The sequence below is a fragment of the Ovis aries genome, chromosome 15, assembly GCF_016772045.2.
Source record: "Ovis aries strain OAR_USU_Benz2616 breed Rambouillet chromosome 15, ARS-UI_Ramb_v3.0, whole genome shotgun sequence".
NCBI classification, from domain to species: Eukaryota; Metazoa; Chordata; class Mammalia; order Artiodactyla; family Bovidae; genus Ovis; species Ovis aries.
In genome coordinates, this window is record NC_056068.1 from 19,903,063 (window position 1) to 19,923,706 (window position 20,644).

The 20,644-nt window shown below is 39.0% G+C and overlaps 1 protein-coding gene across 12 annotated transcripts in view; it reads left to right on the forward strand.

Moving 5' to 3' along the window:
• The window catches only part of ZC3H12C (zinc finger CCCH-type containing 12C), an 80,761-nt gene extending 60,117 nt beyond the window's left edge, over positions 1 to 20,644 (forward strand). For all 12 annotated transcript variants that reach the window (XM_060399270.1, XM_027979180.2, XM_042232900.1 and 9 more), the window contains 4 exons: positions 2,718 to 2,857; positions 10,224 to 10,458; positions 12,450 to 12,556; positions 13,372 to 20,644. In XM_060399270.1, the coding sequence (XP_060255253.1) occupies positions 2,718 to 2,857; positions 10,224 to 10,458; positions 12,450 to 12,556; positions 13,372 to 14,771 (1,882 nt within the window). In that variant the 3' untranslated portion in view covers positions 14,772 to 20,644. The remainder of the gene's footprint in view (positions 1 to 2,717; positions 2,858 to 10,223; positions 10,459 to 12,449; positions 12,557 to 13,371) is intronic.

The window sequence follows — 20,644 nt, forward strand, 5'->3', positions numbered from 1 at the left end:
ATCTATCAGATCTAGGCCCTTAAATCTATTTCTCACTTCCACTGTATAACCATAAGGGATTTGATTTAGGTCATACCTGAATGGTCTAGCGGTTTTCCCTACTTCCTTCAATTTAAGTCTGAATTTGGTAATAAGGAGTTCATGATCTGAGCCACAGTCAGCTCCCGGTCTTGTTTTTGTTGACTGTATAGAGCTTCTCCCTCTTTGGCTGCAAAGAATATAATCAATCTGATTTCGGTGTTGACCATCTGGTGATGTCCATGTGTAGAGTCTTCTCTTGAGTTGTTGGAAGAGGGTGTTTGCTATGACCAGTGCATTTTCTTGGCAAATCTCTATTAGTCTTTGCCCTGCTTCATTCTGCATTCCAAGGCCAAATTTTCCTGTTACTCCAGGTGTTTCTTGACTTCCTACTTTTGCATTCCAGTCTCCTATAATGAAAAGGACATCTTTTTGGGTGTTAGTTCTAAAAGGTCTTGTAGGTCTTCATAAAACTGTTCAACTTCAGTTTCCTCAGCATTACTGGTTGGGGCATAGACTTGGATAACTGTGATATTGAATGGTTTGCCTTGGAGATGAACAGAGATCATTCTGTCGTTTTAGAGATTGTATCCAAGTACTGCATTTCGGACTCTTGTTGACCATGATGGCTACTCTATTTTTTCTGAGGGATTCCTGCCCGCAGTAGAAGATATAATGGTCATCTGAGTTAAATTCACCCATTCCAGTCCATTTTAGTTCTCTGATTCCTAGAATGTCGACGTTCACCCTTGTCATCTCCTCTTTGACCACTTCCAATTTGCCTTGATTCATGGACCTGACATTCCAGGTTCCTATGCAATATTGCTCTTTACAGCATTGGATCATTAGAAGCAAGATCCAGCAACAATGGATCCGTCCTATTGCAGTTCATAGTGTGGCAATGGAACTCATCCTCTTGCTTGGCTCCCCCTGTGAGGGTTTGCAGGATAGGAGGCAGGGCTGTGGGCGCAGGGGAGGGAGCGGATAATGGGTACAATCTTTGTGGTAAGTGTTGCATACAGTATAATACCTGGGTTAGAATCTATAAAATCTATGTTCTGTGTTTGTAAGTGGTTTGCTATTTATACACATTTTATGAAAGTTATTTACTTACAAGAGGGAATCTTTCTACAGTGCAACTGATGGTTGCCTTTACCAGCTGAAGTCACCTGACACAAAATGCTTATGGTCCTCTCTTTAGAGCCAGAGGCAGTGAAACGCTCAAGTCTCAGCACACCAAATGTCACAGTGACTAGCAAAGCACAATACACTCAAATCTCAAAGCATTAATGCAAAGTGTATTTATCCTTGGCTCTCAGCAAGTTGAGTTTGTATTGAGGAATAATTAGTATGTAGATCCTCACAAGAAAATGCCATCATTTTTTATAGTTTTCAGAAGACTGCTTACATTTCAGTATTTTCTAGGAAATTTAACATCACTCTGTACCATTTGCTGGGGCGTTTTTGTAGAAGCCATCAGGTATCCCTTTTTCCTAGCAAATGTACTTCAGACTCCTTCCTTTATCCCTTCCTCTGAAACTTTCAGTGCATCTGATTTCACCTCTAATCTGGTCCAAACCATTAGGACAGGTCTATGGAACACAAAGAGTTCCTGTGGTTTGCATTATAGCCTCCAGCACCTACAAAGCAAGTTAGTCTATTTCTGTTTTGTCCTTCAAATATGATTAACCGTATTTAGACAGTTTTAGTGCTTCCCAGAGAACCACCAGAACAATATATTTATATACCTAATGTTTGATTTGTGTTAAAGGTTAACAGAGCATTTACTTACCTTATTCCATTCAGCCCTCCTTAGCCCAAGAATTAAAGAATTTCTGCCCCTTAGATAAGAATGGAGCCTTCAGGGCTGAAACTATAATAAGAATGTAATTATTTCAGTGAAAGCAGGAGACTGTTTCTTTTAAAACATTAGAATAGTCTTACTTTGAATTATTAGGTTAAAGTGCACAAGCAGAGCCCAGTGCTAAGATAAATATTTATTGAATGACCACACTGTTAGTTGGGCATTTTCTTTTAGATACTAAAACTGCTAATCCAATTTTGAATGCCCTTTTGTCATTAATCCTTGTCCAACACAATATTGTTAAAAAGAAACCAGGTGTCTTTTCACTGAAGGACATAGAAAGTGTTTCTTGTATGAGATTAAGCATTGGATTTTTCATTTGAGTGCAGGTGTGAATGTGTTTTACGTTAGTCACCTAATAAATTTTGTGCATTGCTTAATCATTGGATTGAAATATATGCATTAGAACTCTTGAGAAGGAAAAGTTTTTAGAAACTCTTATTAAGTATTCTGTTTCCACTGTTTTTACAGATTTTTTTTTTCTATGTGATTTCTTTTTTTACATTGACTGAAATTATTCTCACTGTGCTCAGGCCCAGCTTTCCCTCTCCTATCAAAAAGAGCCTTCTCTTTCTAACTAGTTTACCTTTACAACTTCTCATTTGAAAACTCACTTTTCTTTATTCTCCACACAATTATCCTAATTTTCTTTTTGTTCCTTACAATTTTCCATTCCTTAGTTTTTTCATTGTTTCTCTGAGCCATAAAACTCCATCTTAAACTTGAATTTCTTTTAACTGTTTTAATTATGTTATCATGTCTGTTTACAAATTTGAATTAATGAAGTCAAATTTAGGTTTCGTTGTGTTTTAAGTGTTCTAAAATAACATTTCAGCCATGGAAACAAAGAAGTCTTTTCCTGCCGAGGAATAAAATTAGCAGTGGATTGGTTTTTGGAAAGAGGCCACAAGGATGTCACCGTCTTTGTTCCTGCTTGGAGGAAAGAGCAGTCCCGGCCCGATGCGCTTATTACAGGTGAGCCCGTGAACTTCCGCGCACACCTGAGCCAGCGTCTCAGTGGATAATCCATGTGTCTGCCACAGTTTACTCAGTCCCTGGTGGGACATTATTTTCTAGTTTAAAAACTATCTGGTTATGTTAACTAAACAGTAATTCTTGCTAGTTAAGCCATTTTTTTTCTTACTTTGCAACTTTTTATTTCAAATTTTGTAAAAATTCTGACCTTTAGAGACATGTTAGGAGTCAGGAGGCCTAGATTCAAATTCCTGGCACTTTGAGCAGCACACTGACCCTTCTGGGCTCCAGTTTTCTCATCTGCTGTATGAAACTAGGCAATAATCAAAAGACCCTGATGCTGGGAAAGATTGAAGGCCGGAAGAGACGGAGACAACAGAGGATGAGATGGTTGGATGGCATCACCGACTCAATGGACACGAGTTTGAACTCCAGGAAATAGTGAAGGATAGGGAAGTCCGGCATGCTGCAGTCCACGGGGTCACAACTTAGCGACTGAATAACAGCCGTGACTACAGAGCAAAAAAACCCCTAGGGTCATGCTGTCTGGTGTCAAGTAGAGGAAATGATTCAATCCCAATAAAATATCCATGTTTTGCATTATCTTATAATTTTTAAATGTATGAGTTTCAGGCAGAGGTGTCCCCTGTAACTGTTAATTATTGCTACTCAACATTTTGCTCAGGTCAGTGGTTCATCAACCCCTCCTGCCCCTTTCTACACCTAACATTAACAAAACTGAGGAACCCGTGTGAAGGAAGCTGCACTGTTCAAATAAGAAACCAATGGAGTGACCACCCACCACGTACTCCAAGGGAAGTTTAAGACTTTATTTTTCTCTATAATTATTAAATTAGAATAAGAACCTGAAGACAAGTTATGATGGAGCCCAGAGTCATGGAATCAGACCCTAGCCTATGTAAACTGTAAAGTGGGAAGGTTGGGGATAATTCAGTCAGCAGTACCAAGACACTGGATAACTCTCTGGAAAAAATATGCATATTCAGATCCTTATCTTAAACCATATAACAATAAATTGCAGATGGTTGAAGAATTAATTGTCAAAAATCTCCATCAGAGATTATAAATAGTCTTTGAATGGCTGGGTAAGACCTTCCTAAATTTAAAAGTTTTAGAAGAAATTATGATGGGAAAGAGAGATTTAATTGGGTCAAACTTCTGTATTTCAGGAAATTTTCTTGAAAATAAGCAAGAAAAATACAACAAATAAAGAATCCACATCCATAACATAAAAAGAACTCTTACACATTGATAAAAACAGTACACATTGATTAAAAACAGTATATTTGGAAGAATGCAAATGCCAAATAAGAGGGGGAAAAATGTTCAACCTCATTAGTAAATAAAGAAATGCAAATTTAAATGACGTTTTTTTTTAACCCATCAAATTAGCAGAGATTAAAAACTTGATAATACTCAGTGCCTGGAGGGAGTTACTTGTACACTGCTATGGAAACATAGATGTTACAACCTTTCTGGAAAAGTTTGGTCTTAAAACGTTAATACTTGAATCTACTAGTCCCCCTTCTAGGAATAATGCCCCAGAAAATAAACAAAGGTACAGGGGGGAATTTTTGACCACAAAGACATCCAGTGCAATATTACATATAATAGAAAAAAAAAGGAAATAAACCATACCTTAATTAGAAAAATGGCTTAGTAAATAAAAATATATCTATATGATAGAATATGTAGTATTAGAATATTTAGGCAGAATTTTTAATGATCTCAGGGAATGCTCTTTTAATTTAAGGCAGGTTTTGTTATTTTATGGGTGTGTGCACATATATGTACATACATAATACACACATATAGAAGGAAAAAATATATAGAAAATGGTTAGAAGGAAATATACCAAAATATTAACAGTAATTGCCTCTGGGTCATGTCTTATGAAGTCTTATTTTCTCCCTGCTTCTTAGTACTTTTTCTTTCCCAATTTTTGACAGGAAACTATAATGCATTAATAATCAGGGGGAAGATAAACTGAAAAAGAAAAAGCAATATTTAAACATGTAAATGAAAGCTTCTTGCATGTGAAAGGAATATGAGATCCAAAAGAAAGGAAAATGGTAATGCTCAGTGTGAGATGTGGCTGAGTTTAATCTTTAAGATACTAGCACATCAGTTCTCTGAAACTCATCAGTATGCAGTTTACTTTGTGAAATGTGTACCACTATTGTCAGAGGCTGTTAGGTGTTTTCTCCTCCAGGTAATAATTCTCTTGACTAAAACTGTCAACAAGGTAATAACTGGTAAGTTGAATAGTCCAGTCTTTTTTCACTATACCAAAATAAGAAACTTGATAAGAAATATTCATGCCAGGTTGGATGACTCACAAGTTGGAATAAAGATTTCTAGGGGAAATATCAACAACTTCAGATGTGCACATGATACCACTCTAATGGCAGAAAGCAAAGAGGAACTGAAGAGCCTCTTGATGAAGGTGAAAGAGGAGAGTGAAAAAGCTGGCTTAAAACTCAGTATTCAAAAAACGAAGATCATGGCATCCAGTCCTATCACTTCATGGCAAAAAGATGGGGAAAAAGTGGAAACAGTGACAGACTTTATTTTCTTGGGCTCCAAAATCACTGCAGATGGTAACTGCAGCCATGACATTAAAAGATGCTTGCTCCTTGGAAGAAAAGCTATGACAAACCTGGACAGCATATTAAAAAGCAGAGACATCACTTTGCCAACAAAGGTCCATATAGTCAAAGCTATAGTTTTTCCAGTAGTCATGTACAGATGTGAAAGTTAGACCATAAAGAAGGCTGAGCGCTGAAAATTGATGCTTTCAAATTGTGGTGCTAGAGAAGACGACTGAGAGTCCCTTAGACAGAAAGGAGATCAAATTAGTCAATCCTAAAGGAAATCAACCCTGATTATGCATTGGAATGACTGATGCTGCAGCTCCAATACTTTGGCCCCCTGTTGCAAAGAGCCAACTCATTGGAAAAGACCCTGATGGTGGGAAAGATTGAGGGCAGTGGGAGAAGTGGGGTGGGGGGGCGGGAGACAAAGGATGAGATAGTTGAATGGTATCACTGACTCAATGGACATGATTTTGAGCAAATTCTGGGAGGAAGTGAAGGAGAGGGAAGCCTGGCATGCTGCAGTCCCTGTGGTCACAAAGAACTGGACAGGACTTACTGGCTGAAACAACAGCAAGAAATATTGTAAAGTTTTCAGATATAGATTGAAGCTTGCTCTTTAGCTGGGCTTCCACTGATTGAACAAATATTAAACAAATGAGCACAAGACTGTTATCAAGTACTGTGCTAGGAACTAGAGATTCAATTAATTTACCAGCTAGACTGAATTCATATTTATTTAAGTTAGGACTATTTATCCTAATTAATTATCACTAATTATCTTCCTAATTAGTGTCCTTTTAATCTTAGCTGGTAAAGAAATTCAAATTAAGCAAGATGGTGATGACTTTTAGGCTACCATCTTACTCTTCCAGTCACTTCCAGGATCCAGGCATATCGTACATGAGTAAACAGTCCCACAGATAAAGGGCCATGGATTATGCATGAACAGTGCATAAACTGGACAGTGAATAAACTGGAAGACCTCAGAATACACATCTTTAACTAGCTTCCATATTCCTTTCACAGTCATTTATTGAGTATTCTTATCTGAGTCCTGATGATGGGTACACTGATAAATGAGACGTCAAGGGGCATCTCAAAATATTTGTAGAGGGCACACACAATAACTATAATATGGCAAATCCTGTGGCTGAGACTGGGCTTTTTATCTTGTTTTGGTTTTCTATGATTTTCAAAAGAGATCAAAAATTACATGCATCTATTAAGGACTAGATCTGATAGACAAGACTACCTGATGAACTATGGATGGAGATTCATGACGTTGTATAGGAGACAGGGAGCAAGACCATCCGCAAGAAAAAGAAATGCAGAAAAGCAAAATGGCTGTCTGAGGAGGCCTTACAAATAGCTGTGAAAAGAAGAGAAGCAAAAAGCAAAGGAGAAAAAGAAAGATACACCCACCTGAATGCAGAGTTCCAAAGAACAGCAAGGAGAGATAAGAAAGCCTTCCTCAGTGATTAGTGCTAAGAAATAGAGGAAAAGAACAGAATGGAAAGACTAGAGATCTCTCAAGAAAATTAGAGATATCAAGGGAACATTTCATGTAAAGATGGACTCAATAAAGGGCAGAAATGGAGGGACCTAACAGAAGCAGAAGATATTAAGAAGAGGTGGCAGGAATACACAGAAGAACTGTACAAAAAAGATCTTCACGACCCAGATCATCACGATGGTATGATCACTCACCTAGAGCCAGACATCCGGGAATGTGAAGTCAAGAGGGCCTTGGGAAGCATAACTATGAACAAAGCTAGAGGAGGTGATAGAATTCCAGTTGAGCTATTTCAAATCCTAAAAGATGATGCTGTGAAGGTGCTGCACTCAATATGCCAGCAAATTTGGAAAACTCGGTAGTGGCCACAGGACTGGAAAAGGTCAATTTTCATTCTAGTCCCAAAGAAAGGCAATGCCAAAGAATGCTCAAACTATTGCACAGTTGCACTCATCTCACACACTAGTAATGCTTAAAATTCTCCAGCCAGGCTTCAGTAATACGTGAACCCTGAACTTCCAGATGTTCAAGCTGAATATTTAGAAAGCAAAAGAACCAGAGATCAAATTGCCAACATCTGCTGGATCATCAAAAAAGCAAGAGAGTTCCAGAAAAACATCTATTTCTGCTTTATTGACTATGCCAAAGCCTTTGACTGTGTGGATCACAAGAAACTGGAAAATTCTGAAAGAGATGGGAATACAGACCACCTGACCTGCCTCTTGAGAAACCTATGTGCAGGTCAGGAAGCAACAGTTAGAACTGGACATGGAACAACAGACTGGTTCCAAATAGGAAAAGGAGTACATCAAAGCTGTATATTGTCACCCTGCTTATTTAACTTATATGCAGAGTACATTATGAGAAACTCTGGGCTGGAAGAAGCACAAGCTAGAATCAAGATTGCCGGGAGAAACATCAATAACTTCAGATAGTCAGATGACACCACCCCTCCGGCAGAAAGTGAAGAACAACTAAAGAGCCTCTTAATGAAAGTGAAACAGGAGAGTGAAAAAGTTGGTTTAAAGCTCAACATTCAGAAAACTAAGATCATGGCATCCGGTCCCATCACTTCAGGCAAATAGATGGGGAAACAGTGGAAACAGTGCCCAAAATCACTGCAGATGGTGATTGCAGCCATGAAATTAAAAGACGCTTACTCCTTGGAAGGAAAGTTATGACCAACCTAGACAGCATATTCAAAAGCAAAGACATTACTTTACCAACAAAGGTCCATGTAGTCAAGGCTATGGTTTTTCCAGTGGTCATGTATGGATGTGCGAGTTGGACTATGAAGAAAGCTGAGCGCCGAAGAATTGATGCTTTTGAACTGTGGTGTTGGAGAAGACTCTTGAGAGTCCCTTGGACTGCAAGGAAATCCAACCAGTCCATTCTGAAGATCAGTCCTGGGTGTTCTTTGGAAGGAATGAGGCTAAAGCTGAAACTCCAGTACTTTGGCCACCTCATGCGAAGAGTTGACTCATTGGAAAAGACTCTGATGCTGGGAGGGATTGGGGGCAGGAGGAGAAGGGGACGACAGAGGATGAGATGGCTGGATGACATCACTGACTCAATAGACATGAGTCTGAGTAAACTCCAAGAGTTGGTGATGGACTGGGAGGCCTGGAGTGCTGCAATTCATGGGGTCGCAGAGTCGGATACTACTGAGCGACTGAACTGAACTGAACTGATTAGTTGAAGGACACAGTGTTTAGTGAGAGCTTGCTAAACACTGTGCGAGGTGCTTTCACACCTGCTAACTCATTGATTCCTCACAGCCTATAAACAGCGTTTGAGAACATAAAGAAGCAGGCTCAGTAAGACTACAGTTGCTGGACAGAGAGAGTGGCAGAACCTGAGATGTATCATGAGTTCCGAACTCTGAACACTCATACTTCTACTTCTCTGCCACTTTTCTAAACCAAAGTTCTGGTCCTGAACTCATTTTGTCTGGGACATCATGAAATCTACATGCCAAGTTGACCCATGTCACCTCTCCGTCCCCTGTACTCTGCTCATACTTCCATTGTGGCAATTACAAACCCGGCTTGCGCAGTCTACATGCTTGCCCAACCCAGTAACAGAGGCCTCCTTGAGGAGGGAATGTGCTTCATTTTGGACGTCATTGACACTTAGTGCAGCACATACCACAGAGTAGGCATGTAGTGATTATCCACTGAGAAGAGAAATCTTTCAGAAATCACTAACTCCAGTTAGTAAGCACTGAGGAGAAGTGAGCCTTTTTAAAAAAATATTATGATATCTGTCAGCTCATACCCAGCACTTTGTGCTAGCACTTACCATGGTAGGAAGTCCGGGATTGAAAGAGCTAAAGTAGGAAGAAGGCATGGTGAGGAGACAGTTTTATCATTAATCAAAATATGAGCTCTGCTACCTTTAAAAAAACAAAAACACAAAAACCCAAAACACTAACCAGTCAGTAGAGTTAGAAAGTGCTGAAAGAATGTGCTAACCAAAAAAAATGAGCATTCCCCTGCCTGTCCATTTTTAATCAATGGCTGTTTTCCCCACGTAATCGCTTCTAATTTCTTACTCAGTCCAGCCCCACCAGACGGCTGGTCTTTGTTAGTACCTGTCTCAACAGGAAAGACACAGAGCACAGAACGGCCTCGTCCAGGACAGCACTTGTGACTTCACTGCCTCCTTGCTCTTTGAAACTTTTGCATCTGAAGACCCTTCCCTTTGCTACCTCGACGTCTTTACTTCTCAAACTCCGCCACCATCATCACATCCACTAGTTAGAAAAACAGCACCACAATAAAAACATGGGGGAAAGAATCTGTTGCTCAGACGTAAAGCCACCACAGCTGCTTTGTTAGGACAGTGTCGTGCTAGGGAGGTGTGAGAAGCTAGTTCACTGTGTAGAGCTGGTGGCTCCAGCTATCAAAGAAAAGCTTTATGTGATGAAAATCAGACTTTGCTCAGTCATGTCTCAGTTTTATGCTTTTCTTTAAGTTTTAAACTTTTCATGTTTTTCAGGCTCACTTTTTTTGGCTTGTTTTGGTTTTTTTAAACCTTTTTTTAATTGAAAATCCCGAAGGAAAACTTACTGGGAGCTACAAATTTGCTGCATCTACAAACTATAAATCATAATCCCTAATTAAATGGGTGCATGCATCCCATTCATGTTATAAAAACTGACTTTGTATGAAAGTTGTGAGATGTGTTTTGTATGTATTTATTACTAAAAATCCTACTCTGATTATTCTTGCAGATCAAGAAATCCTACGTAAATTAGAGAAGGAAAAAATCCTGGTGTTCACACCTTCGCGGCGAGTGCAGGGGAGGCGAGTGGTGTGCTATGATGACAGGTTCATCGTGAAACTGGCCTTTGAGTCGGATGGTATAATTGTGTCCAATGATAACTACAGGGATTTGGCAAATGAGAAACCAGAATGGAAAAAATTCATAGATGAGCGATTATTAATGTACTCATTTGTCAATGACAAGTAAGTAAAACCACTTACAGTAACTCTGCTTCCCTGCAAATCTGAGTATCTCTGGCAGCAGGCTACAGACTTGTCTTTTGGCCACTGACCAGACACAAGACAGTTTCTTCCAACCATTGATGTCCCCACTCATCCTCAGTGGGAGTCAGAAAATGGCAGAGTCCTGCCTCAGGAGGCCCTGTGTGAGATGCACGCTGCCCTGAGTGACTGACATGCGGAGGCTGGCCACCTTCGGAGGATGCAAATGCGGAACACACTGACCACCAGAACACTGCCTTTCAAAATCTACTTTAGAGCATTGAGAGCTTATTTAAATATATGATTTTTTTTAAATATTGTAGCAATGTAAGACTATTCATGATTAAATTGATAATGGACATGTGACATGCACAAAGATGTCAGGTTAACTGTATTTACCAATATGTGGGAAAAGCTCACCTGTTGATAATCAAAACTGAAAATTAAATCTACAAAGAGTATATTTTTCACTCATTTAGTTCACAAAATTAAAAAACATATTTTTGTATATGCCTTATGCCATTATCACTGGAGAAGGAAATGGCAACCCACTCCAGTATTCTTGCCTGGAAAATCTCATGGACGAAGGAGCCTGGTAGGCTACAGTCCATAGGGTCACAAAGAGTTGGACATGACTGAGCCTCTTCACTTCACTTTACAATGCTATTAAAGACATAATGAAACTGATAAATTTGGGTATGGTTTAGCAGAAGTCTTAAAAATACCCTCTCAAAGCAGTAGTCTCATTTCTTGGAATATATAATGAGGGAAAAAGGAAGATCAAAAATGTTCAGTTCTGTGCATTTATAATTGCAAAAATTCAAAGACAGCTAAAGGTACAATACAGAAATCAGTTACATTGCGGTACATCTCCTAGTGGAATATTATTCAGCTATTCAGAAACATGGGAAAATATTTGTTAAAAAGCAAAGTATAAAATTGCATTTGTGCTTGTAAAGTGCTGTGTGCATAGAGAAAAATAACTAAAATGCAACACATAATGGAAAATAATTAAGACTGTGGGATTGAGTGAGTTTGTCTTCAATTTTTAACCTTTTAATATTACCATATTGTGCGTATAATAATAGTAAACATCATAGTTGCTCAATGGTATTACTCAGGCATGTTTACACTCCCTTAGGAGCTGACACATTATTCACATTTTACAGGTAAACGTGGTTTAGTTCATGTTCAGTAACATAACTAGTAATAGAACTCCTCAGTCATAACCTCTTAACAATATTCATGCCATGAATTCTTGCTTCCATTGGACAGTCAATCTAAAATAATAAGTTTATTTCCTTAAGATCTTTTCTATCTCAGCTAAGAAGTAACCTTGTTATAGTGGGAAGAGAATGATGTGGAGTTGGAAAAATTGAATCCTGGTCATAACATGTGAACTGAGATAAAAATACTTAGTTCAAGTAAGCCTAAGTTAGAAAAGTGTACTCACCTGTGAAATGGAACTAATTCGTCAAGGGATTATTGCTGGGATGAGATGCAGCAATGTGTGCAGGGCATCTGATGCATGCTAGGGGTCTGGGTCGTTTCAGTCTCCGCAATACTCTCTCCTACCTCTCCCTTCTGTCCTTCAGCTGCTTCTCCTGACTCCCACCTGCCTCATATTGCTTCACAAGATTAATGTTCTTAAAGCCTGTCCTAAAATGCCATTGTGATCGTTTTCTTAAGTCCTTACAAAATCCCATGAGAAAAGGAAGACTTAATTAGAACATGCTAGGCCCAAAACTTGTTTGAATTAAAACAAATGCAAGTTCAGCTTGAAACATTTTAATTTTGTTTTCATTAAGAAAACTTTTTGTACTGATTTTTTTTATCCTATAAATGTTGAATCAAAATACTTGGATTAAAATCTCAAAATAAATACCTTAGGGTGAATATTCTTTACACTCTGTCTTTAGAACTAAATTGTCAACTTTTACTTTAGATATAATTTTGTATTATGTCCATGACAGGTTCATGCCTCCAGATGACCCTCTTGGCAGACATGGCCCAAGCCTGGATAATTTTCTAAGGAAGAAACCTATTGTTCCTGAACACAAAAAGCAGCCTTGTCCGTATGGTAACTTTCTTTATCGTATCTAATAAATGCCTTTCATAGCGCAAATGGTAAAGTATCTGCCTGCAATGCAGGAGACCCGGGTTCAATCCCTGGATCAGGAAGATCTCCCAGAGAAAGGAATGGCCACCCACTCCAGTATTCTTGCCTGGAGAATGCCATGGACAAAGGAGCCTAGTGGGCTACAGTCTATGGGGTCACAAAGAGTCGGACAAACTGAGTGACTACACTTTCATTTTTTTTCACTTTAGAGCACAATATTAAACGTTTGTTATTAAAATAAACATTTAAAATTTTGGATGGCATATAGTATGCGGTTCTTTTGAAAGTAATTAAACTTAAAAAATAATAATTCTTTTTACCTAGTTGGGTTCAGTGTATATGCATTTTCCCTGAATTAAAGCACTGTTCTAAAAACTCAGATTAATTCTACATGAAGTTAGTTTTCAGGTAGATAAAAACTTGGAGTTCTTCCATCTAGCTGCACGTTAGATTAGAGTGGCTTTATCACATCACAGCAGCACATTTTGCTCTGCAGAACAGAATGTCCTACCTGACTGCAGAGTTGTACTGGAAGAGGAGAGGCGGGTAGGAGTTGAGGACATGGAAGGAATTATTACTCAGTCAGCTGACTTTCTTATTGCTCTTGATCGCACTGACGTGGGAAGACTGAAAGGTGGCATTTCTCAGAAGCAGGGAGCAGAGTGGTCTTGAGCACAGCTCCCATTCCTGCACTTGCTTCTTTCTTAAAAGTGCCACAGTGAGTGTTCAGGATCTGGCGGAATGTTCCTTTGCCTAATTGATTTTACTCTTCATAGGAAAGAAGTGTACCTATGGACACAAGTGCAAATATTATCATCCGGAAAGGGGCAGTCAGCCTCAGCGGTCAGTGGCTGATGAGCTGCGTGCCATGTCCAGAAACACAGCAGTCAAAACTGCGAATGAAGGAGGACTGGTGAAAAGCAACAGCGTCCCCTGCAGCACTAAGGCCGACAGCACTTCTGATGTCAAGCGAGGTGCTCCAAAGAGGCAATCAGACCCAAGCATAAGGACTCAAGTCTACCAGGACCTAGAGGAAAAGCTTCCCACCAAAAACAAACTGGAAACCAGGTCTGTACCTTCCTTAGTTAGTATACCGGCTACTTCTACCGCCAAACCCCAAAGCACTACATCTTTAAGCAATGGCCTACCATCTGGAGTTCACTTCCCACCTCAGGATCAAAGACCACAGGGGCAATATCCTCCGATGATGATGGCAACCAAAAATCATGGAACGCCAATGCCTTATGAACAGTATCCAAAATGTGACTCGCCCGTCGACATTGGATATTACTCCATGTTGAATGCATATTCAAATCTGAGCATCTCAGGCCCACGGAGCCCTGAAAGGCGTTTCTCCTTAGACACAGATTACAGGATCAGCTCTGTCGCCTCTGACTGCAGCAGCGAAGGGAGCCTGAGCTGCGGGAGCAGTGACTCGTACGTGGGGTACAACGACCGCCCCTACGTCAGCTCCCCCGACCCGCAGCTGGAAGAGAACCTCAAGTGTCCGCACATGCACCCTCACGGCCGCCTTAACTCCCAGCCCTTCCTGCAGAGTTTCCACGACCCCTTAACCAGAGTGCAGAGTTACAGTCACGAAGAACCAAAGTACCATCACAAGCCTCCGCTCCCGCACCTGGCCGTGCGCCTGCAGCACCCGGCCGTGGGCGCGCGGTCCAGCTGTCCCGGCGACTACCCGTCCCCGCCCGGCTCGGCGCACGCCAAGGCGCCGCACCTCGGGCGCTCCCTGGTGGCCACAAGGATAGACAGCATCTCCGACTCGCGGCTCTACGACGGCTCTCCGTCCAGGCCGCGGAAGCCCCACGCCCGCCAGGAAGGCCTGGGCGGCTGGGACCGGCAGGGCTACGGGCTGGATGCGTACGGCTACCGGCAGACATACTCCCTGCCCGATAACCCCACGCAGCCGTGCTACGAGCAGTTCACCTTCCAGAGCCTCCCCGAGCAGCCCGAGCCCACCTGGCGCGTCCCGTACTGCGGCGCGCCGCCGCCGGACCCCCCCAGGTACCAGGACAGCCGAGAAAAGATCTTCGTCAACCTGTGCAACATCTTCCCGCCCGACCTGGTGAGACTTGTCATGAAGAGGAACCCTCACATGACAGACGCCCAGCAGCTGGCTGCAGCCATTCTAGTGGAGAAATCACAGCTGGGCTATTGAAAGATGATGCATCTTTGTGGTGTTTAGTAGTTTTTTTTTGTTCAGCTTAAACGCTGAGGGAGGTTTGCTACAATAGCACATGTAATCTCCTTCTCAGCAAGGAGGTTATATAGTATCCATTTATGTGAAATACTGTATCATGGAATCTGTATGTATAGCCCCACATAGTGGAAGTATCACGGGATTGCTTTACATTCAAACCTTTTTTTTTTTTTTTAAACATTTCCTTTTTAAAGCTATATATCCTTGGCTGGAAATTTTTCCAGTTTATTAGATGTATCTGTGATCTTTGATATTAATCTTTGGTGCATCAGGGGTTTATATGCAGCACTTTTTATCTTTGTTTCATGTTTTATTAACTTGGTGTTTGTCTATCAACTGCAAGCAATTAACAATACCTTCAGAATGTTGAACATTTGACTAGACCTAGCAAACTATTTTTTCAAGCCAAGCTTAATTGGAATCTTTTACAGCTTTTTAAGTTATTTTTATTTGGGGAAAGTGGGCTTCTTTGTGCTATAATCATTATTTATAGAAACAAAGATATACTACAGCACTGACTTTATATTTTAAACAAAATGTAAGTTACAAGTTTATGTTGAAATGGGTAACAGTATGTATTAGAATGATTTACAATATGGCACTTTTCATTGTTTTATTTTCGTTTGGATTTTTTGTGTTAAGTAATTAGTTAATTTAATATGGTTGACTTAAAGGAAAGCAGATGCAATCAATGGAAAAAATTGTTTCCATTTTTTTATATAAAAAAGGCAAAAGCCGTTAACTGTTACAGTATAGAGCTTTGTTATCCAGCTATGATGTGCTTCTAGACAGTAGAAATGGAATTGAATTCCTAGACTTCCATTAACCTGTATTTTTTAATGTGTTTGTTTGTCTTTTTGTTTGGGGGCACAACAATACTGGATAAAATAACCCTTTTGCAGTACTTGCCTGTTTTTAATGAATCTAATTATTCTCAATGCAACTTTTATATTTAACATACTCTTTAGCTGTCCTGCTATTTATCAAGGCTGGCCTGAGGTGGTTTTATGTGTTGAGGATATGCAACATTTGTTGATACTGCACTATAGAAATGGTGATGGAGGAGCTGTAAATGGTAACTTAAAAGTTTTGTAAGATACTGTATATTTTCCATTTTCCTGAAGGTAATTTTTTGGGGGGGCCTGTCATATTATTAAGGCCAGATTCTTGCCACAAATAGTGTAGTTTAGATACAGACTGAAGTCTGTTCTTGTATTAGTAAGGGATATTTCTGGTTTCAAAGTCATGGGTTTTGCTGAGTGTGGATTCGTTTCTGTTGTTGGTTAGGAGAGAGATGTTGCAATCCGTGGCAGATAGTTGTGTGACTGACATGAGGACTTCACTGTTGCCTCCAGTTTTCGAATTTTGCTTAGTTTAACAGACTCATTCTGAGCTGTTTCTGGAGTCTGCCTAGATGCCATGGTTATCCTGATTATTCTACGTGCTACAGTTTGAAGTAAAGCCCTGAAAAACCAGAAAGTACCTTTTACTGTTGATACAAATTGTATCTTTTTAACTATAAGAACTATTTTGATTTGTAGATCTAGTTAAAACACAAATGTGTAACTCTGATTAGACTTTTGGGCAACATTTTATCCCTTATTTAAATACAAATTTTTAAAGTAAAATTGAAGTCTAGAATAGGGTAGAAAATAAAAGTAACAATTTAGGTAAATAAAAGTGTCTGTCTTATAGTTTTATATATTAAAATATATAAAATGAATTTATTGGCATTTTCTTTCTCCTAAAACTTATCTAGCGTGAACTTAAAATAAAGGTAAAATGCTGCCTGAAAATAACGTCCAAGCACCTTTGACTAGTACAACATTTTCACTACTCGTGTGACACTGTGTGTCGCATGAAGTAGGATTTGGGTTACAGTAAATGCTTCTAAAAGGCATTGTGCATATTGACATATCCAATAATCTGAACCGTGTTCAGCAAACCTAATTCAGGAAAGTGGGGTTCAAGTCGCTGCTGCCGCCTGCGAGGTGAGGTGCCCCTCGCTGCGCCTGCAAAGGATATGGGCGCTGCCGCACACGCCTGCTGCAGCGTCCTCTGAGCGACCTGCTCACTTGTGAAATCGTTCTCCTGATTTTCTCGGTCACTCTCTGTAAACAAGTTTAATGTAGACGCTAACCCAGTGCCAAAAGTAGGGTTACAAACGTGGAGTACCTTTCATTTCAGTCTTCTTCTAAGCTTGCCTTTTTTTTTTTTTAAGTATGAAATCATTTTTAAATTATACATGTAGGTTTTCTTCCATTTTCTTAAGTTTTTGCATTTGAATTGTTTGAAGATTTTGCCAAACTTTATTACTTTTCTTTAAATGAGCTCTTAGGTGAAATGTGTAGAACACCCTTTAATTTGACCTCCTAATGTCTGTAGCTAACCATCTGTCATTGCTTCCTGGATTTTAGACTATGGCAAAACAGTGGAGCTTGCCGCTGCATATCCTGACGTGAATAGCTCTGAGCAGCCACACTGAAATCCTTCAGTGTAATTGACTGCAAGTTAAGAAGTAGCAGTTTTCTTATGTCGAGGCAATCTGTACTCCTCTCCCTTTTTTGGAAGCACTGATGTTGCTTTCGGAGCTTAAGAATGAGATACAGCAATTTGGCTGACTTTAGATACAGCAATTTCTTAATTATCTAAAGCAATAAGTAAAAGGATCCATCATTAAATTAAATTCAGAGCTCATCTCAGAACTTCATTTTAGCCAAAGCTTTCACTTTAATCATATCTTCAGACTCACTAACAAATAACCGGAGAGAGGTGTGTTAGTAAGTAGTGAAACTGCCAGGGGTGGTCGGCTGACAGAAGAAGAGGGATTCAGACTGGAACATTCTGCCCTGAGTAATTGACAGTTGACTGGACTTTACACAGTAACTAGCCGGTTTGTTGTCTCTGTGTCTTAGTACAGAGGGAGTTGTACTCAACTGGCCAAATTCTGGCCCTTAGTATTTCCTCCTTTCTTGCATGCGATACCTAAGTTTTCAGTCTCTTTATATGATCCCTGTATCCTGATAGAGTGTGTCATTGACCTAAACATTTGAAAGAAATGCACACCAGTATAAAATATTTGATACTGGTAGAAACTTGAACTTTGTGTTTTTATGAAAATTCATTTATGAGAATATGTAATATAACTAAAAAGAGTGTTATATATATATATATACATACACGCATACACATTTGTCAAGAAGTATTAAAAATGGAAAAATGTTACGCTTTTGATGGCTAACTTTTACTTAATTGAACTGTTTCTTTGAGTTGTGGACGACCAAGTCTGGAGTCTGGATGACCAATGATAAGATTTAGAACCATTTGAATGGAAAGCAACTCTTTACTGGCTTTATTCCTGATATTTTTAAAGAATTATTTTAATAATTTAATAGAATGTGTAATTTTAAAACACACAAAAAACTTAAAGTAGTATTGCTTATACAGATAATTATTTAACATGTCTTTTATGGATGTGTCTATATGTATATAGACAGTAATATATTTATAAAACAAATATACTTTATGTTGTAGTTGTTGTAATAGATGGGAGGATGGATGGCTCTGGATATGTCTGTGTGTGTTTTGAAAACTTTCGAGCTGTTTTTCCCCTGACTTAATGGCAATTACCCTAAGGGATATTTGCTTTTCATTATTCTTGTTGCTACTCGGCTTCCTTATTCAAGATAAATAGGATGTACAGTTTCCTGGCCATTCTTTTAGATGTGGCTCATGCATTTTATTATCACCCAGCTCCTGGAGAATTTCTGAGTGACCTAAAATCAAACAGATTATGGCCGGAGAGATCAGTTGTGTTCCAAATATGTTAAGCACAGAAATTCAGCTAGTATGCTGAGCTTCCTTGTTATACACCGAGAAAGCAGAATGTCAATAACAGTAGAGAGGTAAATGCATTACTTTATGTTGGTCTGGGAAACCCTGCAGGGCAAGGGCTGAGAACTCTTTCTGTAAAGGATAGGATAGTAAATAATCCAGGCTTTGAGAATCATATGGTCTCTGTAAACCATTCCCCTCATCCCTTAAAGTGAAAGAAGCAGCCACAGAAAATACAGACATGAATGGGTGTGGCTGTATGTCAGTAAAACTCTCACAGAAAGGGGCTGCAGGCCAGATTTGGCCCAGGGGCCATAGTTTGCTGATTCCTACCCTACAGGGAGAAAAACAGGCATATTAAGCAGCAAATACTGATATACATTAAGAAATCATACTTACATTTCAGTTCGCATTCAAAGAAAATCCACTATTGATGACCTTAAGAAGATTTCTCAGATAGTCACATATTAAAAGCATCTCAATTCACTTATGTTTTCTGCCTGGTCACACCCATTATTTAGTAGAGATAATTTCTTGTGTTTAACCATCCAAAAAAAGCATTCTGTAAAAAGATGTTTTAATAAATATTGGAATTTTTTCATGAACTTTGTACTGATAAATGGGAATCCTTACCTACCTTTTGGTTTTTTAAGGGCCTCATGGACCAAAAATTCTGTTGTATTTTGAAAATTAGCATATAATTAGCCATAAAATATTTTAAAGACTGCATTTATCAGTTACATTTTTCTGCTGGTTTTTGATTTCTAAAAAATGACAGATTGGCCCTTCTTTAAAAATGGTTTTAAAGAAGATCAATATATTATAAGTTTACATGCTGTAAACTTTATTCTGTAAAATTAAAAACTGTGACTAGTATAATTGTGAGTGCACATGTTGTATTGTGAATCTCTTTATAAGAAACAAAATGTATACCTGCTTTCTCTATCCAAACCTTTAGTATAGATTTAAGACACCTTAGGACTGTCCTCAGTGAAATACTCTTCACAGGATCATGTATGGTTTTGAATTCACTGGAGTACACCACTGAGCGTGTTCATTCACAGTGCTTTGTAAATGATGTTAACATCATAAAATCGCATCTGTTGGAACTGTAGTTTTGAATGTTGTCATCCCCTCAGGTTGCTATACTTTCTTTTAAGATTGGAATATAACTCTAGTTTTAACGGGTGATTACTGTTTTAAATGTTCTTGGTTTTTTTTTTTCTTTAATGCCCTCTGTTAACCTGCTTTTTGCTTCTGTTACAATAATACTTTGTTATGTTGGGAGTGGCTTTTTCCCTAAAGCTCTTAGTCTTTCAGATTGAAAAGCAGTTTAAGGTTTTGACCACTTGACAGTTTGGCAGTAAAAAAGGAAATTCTGTGCATGTTTCAATTCAGTTTTATAGATAGTGTAAAATTTCATTTTTTAAACCATATACCCAATTTGCCAATTTTCTGTCTGGATATTTCAGATGAATAACAAATTGTTCACTTAAAGCTTTTGACCCCATTCTTGAAGCAACCTATGCCTCAAGGGAAGAGAACATTGAAGAACAATGGTTTTAAATATGAAGTATTTTTAAAATATGAAGATTTTCTTCAGTTTGGGGAAATTATAAACATTTCATCTAATACAGAACACCTGTCAACATGCACGCTTCCACAAACGTGTGGACATGGCATTGCCAGTGAACCCAGATACTGACTTTACCTTTTCCTAGGTTTTATCCTCCCAGATCAGAGTCATTTGCTGAGAGTAAAAATTCCAATTTGATCCTTCAAACTTATAAGAAAACAAGGCAAAGAATACGTTTAGAATAACCATCTGATGAATTCATGTGATTCTGTTTATTGTGTCTGTTCTGTGTGTTTGTGTAATGGGATTTTTACAGCTCCAAAAAAAGCAGTATTTTAGACCTACCAGAAATCCATATCAAAACAGCTATGTGATTCTGCCACTGAGAAAAAAAAATATATTAAAAAACTCAGTTTTCTTA